The sequence below is a fragment of the Anomaloglossus baeobatrachus genome, chromosome 9, assembly GCF_048569485.1.
Source record: "Anomaloglossus baeobatrachus isolate aAnoBae1 chromosome 9, aAnoBae1.hap1, whole genome shotgun sequence".
Lineage (NCBI taxonomy): Eukaryota > Metazoa > Chordata > Amphibia > Anura > Aromobatidae > Anomaloglossus > Anomaloglossus baeobatrachus.
The window spans coordinates 225,323,801-225,334,158 of NC_134361.1; the positions used below are offsets into that span (position 1 = coordinate 225,323,801).

The following is a 10,358-nucleotide window of genomic DNA, read 5'->3' on the forward strand; positions in this document are numbered from 1 at the left end:
GTGGAAAGACATGCCCCCGAGGAGTCTGCTGGCCTGAGGCAGGAACACAGAAGTGAGTTGAGAGGAGTCCCGTTCAGGGAGAGGAAGAGAGAGGAGTGTAGTACGCACAGTCAGGCAGGCAGACGGCAGTGACCGCCTGCAGGAGACCGGGAACACGACCAGCGGAACCGTAGGGACCGGGACAGGCTAGTGGCCCGCCGGAACTGAACCGGGGAGCTAACAGGATACCGGAGCACCAGGCAGGGTACTCAGACCCCGACTAGGCTATATGCCACCACCATAGTCGAATTAACTGATTGCGGTCTGGACCTCAGGGGTTCATTACCACCAAAGTCCCGTAAGAGGGCAACAGCCCAACCTGTCCGGATAGTAGCCACCGCCAAAGGCCAGAGATCCAAGGGCCAGCGCCTGTGGGCAAAGGAGCTCCTCCGACATCTACAAGCCGGGGAGCAGACTACCAGTGCCCAGGCACAGTGGTCAAACTACTCATAGGTGCAGGAGAAAGGTGGACATTGCCAACACGACTAGGAAACTGCAGCCGGCTGCGGGCCCCGTTCATACCTTCGTTTGGTTTACTAAAGACTCTGAGTGGTTTAATCGTGAGTACACCAGTGCCCTCAGGCACCGCACCGCGCTGCACCGCAACCCTGCGCCCTGCATCCCGGCCCTCGCACCACCGGGCCCCGGGACCAACACCCCCTACCCACGGAGGGGCCAACACCTAGCTGCGCCACTACACCGCTCCCGGGAGTCCCCGTACCTTCACCGCAGCGGTGGTGTCCACCATCACCACAACCCGTGGGTGGCATCACGAACAATCAGCCCAAAACCAAATACCCGCATTCCCCCGTGTGCAACGCCAACCCCCTTGCAGAGCGGCGTGACCCCCCGGTCCGTGAGAGGCTCGAGCCACCACCCGTAGAACGCGAGCACGGATCCGAGTGGCTCGGCGGCCGCAGCCGAGGCCGCGGGGCGGTACACATCGACTCTTCTGGAGTCACGAACAGGATAGAACCAGTCTACTTACCGGTAGAAGTGTGCCTTGTGGTTCCAGTCAGCGGCGTCCCGTTGGAAAATCTGAAGATCCGCCATCTTGGGCGCAAAAGTTTCCCGTTCGAGTCGTCTTCCCCGAGCAGTGGAGGCGCGAAAGTGAAGCCCCGCCCCCAAAGAGAGAAGTGCGATGGAAAAACCAAGGGGGGCGGGCGAGGAGCTGGCCTCATGTGATCTCGGGGATAAGAAGCAGGGACGCCAGGACTCTGCACCCGTCTGGTTCCTGTATCCCGAGCAAGAAACATGTCTGCCCCATCCAGCAAGTTTGAAGCCCCGGAGCCCGCGCCCGGAACACCGGCGTGGCTGGAGGCCCAAACAATGCTGCTGTGTCACCACAATCAGGTGGAAATGCGCCGCCTGATGGATCGATGGACGGCCAAGGTGGGGGAGCTCTACATCTCCTCCTTCATCTCTCCCTAGCACCCCAACCGTCCTCTCAGTTCCACTATTGATCTAAGACTAAGGGGTACTTTGCACACTACGACAACGCAGGTGTGATGTCGGTGGGGTCAAATCGAAAGTGACGCACATCCGGCGTCGCTGTTGACATCGGAGTATGTGAATCCTTTTTAATACGATTAACGAGCGCAAAAGCATCTAAATCGTATCATTGGTGTAGCGTCGGTCATTTCCATAATTTCGGAAGGACCGATGTTACGATATTGTTCCTAGTTCCTGCGGCAGCGCACATCGCTGTGTGTGAAGCCGCAGGAGCGAGGAACATCGCCTTACCAGCGTCCCGGCTGCAATGAGGAAGGAAGGAGGTGGGCGGGATGTTTACGTCCCGCTCATCTCCGCCCCCATGCTTCTATTGGCCGCCTGCCATGTGACGTCGCTGTACGACCCACCCCCTTAAGAAGGAGGCGATTCGCCGGCCTGAGCGACGTCGCAGGGCAGGTGAGTGCGTGTGAAGCTTCCGTAGCGATAATTTTCGCTACGGCAGCTATCACAAGATATCGCAGCTGTGACGGGGGCGGAGACTATCGCACTCGGCATCGCTACCATCGGCTTGCGATTTTGTAGTGTGCAAAGTACCCCTAAGAATCCTAGACTCAGTAGCAAAGAGAGAGCCGGGGACAGGACCAGAGACTCCAACCCCACAGGGTTCACGCTACCGTCAGGCAGACAGCAGTAGAAAGAAACACCACCGGACAGGGACCCCCAGTTGCTCTCCGCCATGGGGACCCACCAACCAGAGACAGGTGCAGGGGAATCAAACAAGATATTGCAGCTGCGACGGGGGCGGGGACTATCGCGCTCGGCATCGCTACCATCAGCTTGCGATGTCGTAGTGTGCAAAGTACCCCTAACATTCTCTAATCTGAACTTCACACGCCCGTCTCGAGGACTCTCTCGTGCTGCACCAATTTTCTGGAATGCATTACCCCAGACCATCTGATTACAGTAATTCCCATTATCCACAGTTTAAAGCATGTCCTAAAAACACATCTCTTTAGATTAGTCTATCACCTCACCTCTCTAATCTAACTAACTATCCCCTGTTCTCTCTTCCATGAATTCGGTAGCACTTTGTACCTGAAACTGTAAAATACTGGCCAGTGATTGGTTCATGCAGTGTTATGTTAATGCCCCTATTTATTATACTGATCGCTGGATGACAAGCACTATATTTGTATCTTTTGTTACACTCTATGAAGAAATATGGGATACGTTTGCCAGCAGCGCCCTCCCTCCTCTTGGTATGTGTTGAACTATGTGTTACTCTGTCTTATCTTGTTGGTATATATCTCCTCTGAGGAATGTTGGCACTAATGAAATAGAAATTATTATATGTTTTCATTTTCTGATTGTAGGTTGTTTTTTTCTGTACTTGATTCATGGTAACAGCATTTGGCCTGATCAACTGATAACATAATTTTAAAATAGGTTTTACAGTAGACACACACCATTAAAACAAAAGTGTGGAGATATCTATGGGCAGGGGCATAACGACTGCAGTCACAGAGATCACCACTGCGACCGGGCCCGGGGGTGCAGGGGGCCCGCTGTCCCAGCCCCTGACTCAGAAGGATGTGTCGCGGGCGGGGAGGAGGGTGTCAGCACACTACGCTCACCCCTTCTGCTCGGGTCCGGCGGTTGCTGCTCAGTGGTGGCTCGAGCGGTGGGCCGGATCCCGGGGGTTTCTCGAGCGGCACTCCTCGCCCGTGAGTGAAAGGGGTTTGTTGGGTGTGGGGATTGTTTATTGTCCGTGACGCCACCCACGGTTGTGGTGATTTCACCACCGCTGCTCAATACGGGGATCCCGGGGATGATGATGCGGAGCAGCCAGGTGTTGTGTTGCCCCTCCGTGGGTAGGGGTTGGTGATCCCGGGGCCCGGTGATGGCTTGGGAGGTGCAGGGCCTGGTGGGCGCAGGGACGCGGGGGCAGCGCTGTGCCTTGCGGCACTGTGGTACTCACTCAGCCTGAGACGTTGACACAGTTTGTACGGTAAACCAAACGGCTGGTAAGACGGTCCCACGGACGGCTGCACTTGCTCTCCCGGTAGGTGACGGTGATGTCCCTTTTCCTAGCACCTTTGTGTACTTGTTGGTTGCAATGGGTCCCCACCGGTAACCCGCTCCCCGGCTTCAAGCTGGACCGGAGGAGCTCTACTCTTTGCCCGCAGGCGCTGGCCCTAAGAAATTGGTGCCTTGGCGGTGGCGGTGTCTCTCTTACACTGGCTGGGCTGTTGCCTTCAATCGGGACTTGGTTGTTGGGGGATCTACGTCCCCTTCACTGACGGATTCGGCAAATTATGGCGACTCCTAGCCTTGCCGGGGTCCGAGAGGCCCCTGCCCTGGTGCTGACTGTCCTTCGGAACACTGCTCCAGACCGCCGGGCACACAGCCTCCGGGGTCCTTCCAGGAACTTCCAAACGGTCCCCCTCCAGACAGTCACCGCCGTTGCTGACCTTGCTGACCTGTCCTGCACACAGCTGGACTACCTCAGGCTTTTGTACACTCCTTCTGTTCTGTCACCACTCTTGCTGTTCTCCTTTACTACTTTTCTTTCTTCACTTTCACTTAGCTGTTTACTTTAGCCCTGTCTGGGCTACTCCTCCACTCCTTCCACTTCCTCCTCCCTGACTAGACTGACTGGTTTTTCCCGCCTCCAGAGCTGTGATCTCCTCGGTGGGCGGAGCCAACCGCCTGGCCCACCCCCTGGTGTGAATCATCAGCCTCTGGAGGAAGGCAACAAGGATTTTTGGTTAGCTTAGATGTTCCTACCTGGGATGTAGTGTGTGGTGGTGTGTGACCTGTGTCCCCTGGCTTGCCCAGGGCGACACAGATGTGTGTCCGAGGGCAGACATCCAGCTGAAATACATTGCAGTACAGAGACCCATCGGGTCTCAGCACTGCGATGTGCGGCCACGAATTAAGACCGTGAATTTGATTGCTCCCCACGAGCACAATCCTGGGCATGGGGAGCAGAGAATATTCTGCCAGCTGCTATAAGTGGCCGCGAATGACACTGACATGACACGCTGCGCTGCTTACATGCTGGTCAGTTGCCGGCATGCCAGCGTCGCAGGAGGACAACGGGTGGAGCGCAGGAAAGGTGAGAACAAGTGTTTGTTATTTACTGTGTGCAATGCGGTGAGGGGGGGGGGAATGAGGGGGCTATATATCAGAATGAAGGGGCTATGTACCAAGATGGGGGCTATATACTAGGATGGGGGCTATATGCTAGGATAAGTGAGCTATATAGCATGGTGGGGCTATATATTAGGATGAGGGGGCTATATAGCATGATGGGGCTATATAGCATGAAGGGGGCTATATACCAGGATGAGGGGCTATATAGCATAATGGCTATATACCAGGATGAGGGGGCTATATAGCATGATGGAGAGCTATATACCAGGATGGAGGACTATAAACTAAATAAGGAAGCCCTGCACGGGTGGACATCAACAACAACATGTCCTCGCTCTCCTTTTACTTCAGTGACATAATTAAACAAGCTGTCAGAGCCGAACACTGCTCTTGCCTTTTCTCCGGGGCTATTGTGCCGCCCTGGCAAAACCAGGGTGTCATGTTTTTGATGCAGATCTCACTCTCCCTTGGGGAGTTTCCCCACACAAACACACACACTAGCCAATCAGGCCCCACTCCCCCCCTCCCCAGGAAAACGGGAGGGGGGAAAGAGGACCTTAGAAAGAGCAGAGCAGAGTGTGAGCTGTAGTCAGTCTGCAGGAGGAGAGAAGTCTGGAACCAGCCCCTGTGTGGGGCTGGGGAAAGTGGTAGTCAGGGCCTCAGGAATAGGCCAGCCGCTTGTGGGACCCCAAGTGTACCGGGAGAGGGTAGTGGCCCCCCCTGGTGCCAGCTGTCGGGACCCAGTCCGGACCAGTGTGCAAAGCAGACACAGACCTCGGGCAGGAAAAGAGCACCTGAATTACACACACGGGTGTGGGACCCGTCCTCACAGCAGCCGGCCGTGGGCACCAGTTACCAGCAACTTGGTTAATTCCTGGACTCGTGTCAGTTATTGCTTTATACTGTGAGTACTCCTGCACCACCCGGTCCAAGCCAAGGACTGCACCCGTCACTTCCCAAACCACCACTCCCAATTGGGCCCCGGGACTACAACTCCCCTACCCGTGGAGGGGATCCCACCTTGCTGCCCCACACCATCAGTCCCGGGCACAGTCCACAGAGGCAGCAGCGGTGCCACCACCTTATCACCGCAACCCACGGGTGGCGTCATAGACAATTCCCCCCTACCTGATCCCCCTTTTATTGTGGAGCCTGGGATCACAGACCGGGTCACGCCACCGGGATACCTGCAGAAGCGACCCCTTGGCCCGGATCTGAGTACCCCCCTATCCCTGGGTGACACACTATATACTAGGATGAGGGGGCTATATAGCATGATGGGGGCTATATAGCATGAAGGGGGCTACATACCAGGATGAGGGGCTATATAGCATAATGGCTAAATACTAGGATGTGGGGGCTATATAGCATGATGGGGGCTATACATGAGGATTAGGGGCTATAGACCAGGATGGAGAGCTATGTACCAGGATGAGGGGTCTAAATACCAAGATGAGGGGGATATATACCAGGATGGGGGACATATTTACCAAGATGAGGGACATATTTACGAGGATGGGGGACATATTTACCAGGAAGTGGCCCAGGATGGGGGACATTAGTACAGGATGGGAGACATTACTACACAATGAACGGGGATGGGGGGGGGCAACTTGTATGTCTTTATAGGAATTAGAATGCTACAATGGCCCATACATCTGATGAACATATAAGGGGGGTCCAGGCTCAAACTCCGCATCGGGGCCCATCAGACTCTAGTTACGCCACTGGCTATGGGCATGCTCAGTGACCTGTACAGAAGTCATTGCGCAGGGAAGGGTGAAGCGGATGATCTGTGACATCACAAATTGAGAATGGGGGATCCTGTGTTAACTATATAAAGGTGTTACATGTCTATGGTGATAATGAGACTGCTGAGAAGTAAAATATGTTTATCTTTAAGCAATCCTACCTTTCCTTGTCTGATAAGGTGAATTTATGTTTATTATATTTTAAATTAATCTTGTCCCATTTTCTTTTTGTCTCCTAAAGTGTCTGGGACTCTGATACAATGCACAGATACAAGAGGAGGATCTTATTATGTGTCTCATTAGCAATAACTTTTGGCTTTTTGCTTGTTATTTTGAGGAGGAAAGATCTGATCACTCCATCTGTGGAAGAAAGGTCTGAGTACTCATGTTGTGATGCCAATCGGAGCACAGATACCATTACAGCCCTGGAAGGCAACCGGACGTTCATCATATCACCATACTATGACAACAGAGATAGCAAAAACCCTTCAATGGTGCGGATCCTCAGCATTATCCACCATCAAGAGGTGAAGGAGCTGTACTGCTACTTCTGCTGCTCGAGTGACAACCGTGTCAAGGTCTCCAGGGCGCTCATAGATATGCACAGTGACCGCTTTGGCTTTCCCTATGTCACAACGGACCTTCTATGTGAGGAGCCACCAGGCTGCCATGCTCAGTATTTATCAGTCCACACCTCCCCTTCAGAAGAAATGACACAACTACCTCTACTCCAAAACCGAGAGGTTGAACCATTTTCGGCCAATTTTAAGGTCTACATTTCCACCATGTTTGGGAATTACGGTAATGTCTTACAGTTCATTCAGACTATAGAGATGTACCAGATCCTGGGGGCACAACGGGTCATGATCTACCTTAACCATTTCAGCCCACAAATAGAAAAAGCTTTACTGTATTATATTGCAAGAGGAATCGTAGAGGTGGTAGATTGGCCGATCGAGCGTTATCTCAAGCCTGGCAACGCATGGCACTATTCATTAGACCCCAAAGATATAGGCTATTACGGTCAGCTGGCAACACTCAATGACTGTATTTATAGGAATATGTACCGGACTAAATTTGTGCTACTTAATGATATTGATGAGATCATTTTACCGTTCTCACACACGTCCTGGGACACCATGATGAAAAGCCTTCAACAACAGAAGCCGAACGTTAGCATTTTTCTCTTTGAAAATCATATTTTTCCTCAGACGGCGCTCATTAACGTAAGTTTCTCTAATACCTTGTCATGGAAGGACGTCCCGGGATATAACATTCTTCAGTATGTCCAACGGGAACCAGACAGACCAAATTATTTCAATGCTCGAAAGATGATTGTGGATCCCCGGAAGGTCATCCAAACGTCTGTTCACTCCATTTTGAAGGGTTATGGTGGCCACGTGGAAGTCTCATTGGAAACAGCCCTGGTTTACCACTGCAGAGGACCTATTCAGAGGGACTTACCAAAGACCTCATTAATAGAAGACAAGACTATATGGAAACACAATGCCTCTCTAATCAGAAATGTTAATAAAGTTCTGGGTGAAATATATTAAGGGATTAAATCATGACTGAAGTCAAGCTGGCTGTGCCTCCATGACTCAGTGCCGGAGGCTGCTGGGAGGAATAATGCTAATTTCTTACCAGAAGCTGAGCTTTCAATGTAGTGGCCGGCCAGCTTTAGACCACCATTAAGACTACTTGGACACCCACTTGTCAATCTGAGTGTTTGCCCGTGTTAAAATAACAAAACTTGCACTCACCTCCAGTGCCGGTACCATTCCATTGGTGTCAACAATCGCTCTCCTGGGGCTCGAGTGAGGTTGTTAAGTCATGCGAGTCTTGCTCGCAATGAGTGCCGACTTCAATTTCTCCACCTACGGACGTATCATACATTAATAGTAAATGAGCGTTAGCCACAGCTTTGACTTCCTCATGATGTTCAATTCGTCTGAAGGTGAGGAGAGGGCAGCCGGCACTCATTGAGAACAGGACTCATGTGACTTAGCAACCTCACTGGAGCCCCAGGAGAGCGAGTGCCAACAATTCTGGGACGGCTCCGACACTGGAGGGGAGTATAGGTGTTGTTTTAAAGGGGACAAACAAGGTGATTGAGAAGGGGTCGTGTCATGATGCAGGCCGGTATCTGCCGCTGTGGTTTCACCCAGCTCTGGCCTGTTCATGTCAGGGGTTAACTCCTCTCTTCCTCACTTTGGTTTCTGGGACACTATTTCCTGGTGCTGCACCTCCAGTTCAGTGCCATTGATAGTTTATTCTCTGCAGCGTGTATTAGTGAGTTACCTGATCTGTTCTGCTTCCCTGCTACCTGGTTCTGACTCGTACCCTCCTCCATTCGTCCGTCTGTCCGGGTTCCTGACTACCCGCTCCTGTTTACTATGTATTCTTCTCGGTCTGTCTTATCCCAGTCCTTGTAAAACTGTAAAGGGGAAAAAAGCGCAATAGGGTCTTACCCGGTATGAGGGTGGACAAACAAGACAAAGAAGCACTCACCTGGTGAGGTTGTGCCAGTCACAACCCCTTATGATAGCCTGTGAGTGCCTGGTGGTTTAGCTGCAGCCCCGGGAGAGGAATTTTGTATCACACAGGTAGAAGAGAAGACCGGGTTTATGCCGCGCTGAAAACCACTGATGCGTGTAAATTAAAAGATTTCCTTTTTATTGGATAGTTCCTACGCGTTTCAGAGACATCCGTCTCCTTCCTCAGGAAAAGAAATCATATTACAGCAAGGCCGCTTGGACCTATATATAAGGAGCAAACAGCCATGTATGCATTAAGGACTGCCTGTATGACTCAGAGCTGATGACTCAGAGCCACATGGTAAAAAAAAAAAAAAAAAAAAAAAAAAAAAGGGAGAAGAAGAAGAAGAAAAAAAAAAAAGAAAAAAAAAAAAAAAAAAAGGGGGAGATGGAACGATCGTGAATAACAGAAAAAAGTGTCTGATAGAGCATGATCCCAAGAAACATGGATAATTCCAACAAAGGGAGTACTGAAGAAATAAAAAATAAATAAATAAATGAATGAATAAAGACATGAAAACACTTGTTCCTCGTGTTATTTAATAAAGTCAGGGGGGGAAGAAATGTGAGGGATGTGTTCAAGATGGTGTGCGAACCTATGAAGTATAGGTGAATTTATTAGTGTTTAGTCCTCTACTCTACATGGGGATACAGAGATTTAGAGTGAAAAATCAAAACAATGTGTAAAAAAGTATATATATATATAGAACTATATATGGGGATACAGCGATCGTGAGTGAATATCCAGAGGGACGTGAAAAAAATCTTTTTAAATTTATTTATTTATAAATAAAACTATAAAGAATGAGGAACTGCAAGGGCACTGCGATTGAAAATTATTTTGATTAAAAATGTTTATAATGTCCGACAATGACAAAAAGAGCGGGCTCAGTGAGGAAACCACTAAAAAAGAGGGGGTTGGGGACATTTATATAAAAATGACGTCCAGGGATTTTTACTTTCTAATGCTTAGTATGCATTCTATTTTTGAAAAGGAGACATGCTCCGGTAATAAGTGAGTGAGTGGAAAAAAAAAAAAAAAAAAAAAACTAGGGCACTTGCACAATAGAGGTGATACAAGTTCAAGGAAACGAAGGGTGACACCAGAGTTCACTACAGTGCAAGCCAGATACAATGCGCTTGCGCTAGACAAGCAGACAGGGAGGTTTTGTCAATCTAGCGGCAATGAGTGCAAAGAGTGCAGAGAGACAGCAAAAAAAAAAAAAAAGTTTACCAAATGCATGTAGCAGTCATTTGCATGAAGAGTAAGAGTATTAACGAGAGATGGAGGAACATAGGGGACTAATACAGAAACGCAATAGAAATAAATAATAAATGGTAAAACAATAAGACTATACTTATTGTAGATATATATAGGACAGTGTCAATATAAAAGTACATACAATAAAACAGAATAAATGGG

General features: G+C 50.2%; 1 protein-coding gene across 1 annotated transcript in view; it reads left to right on the forward strand.

The window, feature by feature from the left end:
- LOC142251654 (beta-1,4-galactosyltransferase galt-1-like) overlaps positions 1 to 8,021 on the forward strand; it is a 206,148-nt gene extending 198,127 nt beyond the window's left edge. The window contains exon 2 of the mRNA XM_075324659.1: positions 6,640 to 8,021. Coding sequence (XP_075180774.1) covers positions 6,659 to 7,954 — 1,296 coding nt within the window. The 5' untranslated portion in view covers positions 6,640 to 6,658 and the 3' untranslated portion in view covers positions 7,955 to 8,021. The remainder of the gene's footprint in view (positions 1 to 6,639) is intronic.
- The last annotated feature ends 2,337 nt before the right edge of the window (positions 8,022 to 10,358 follow it).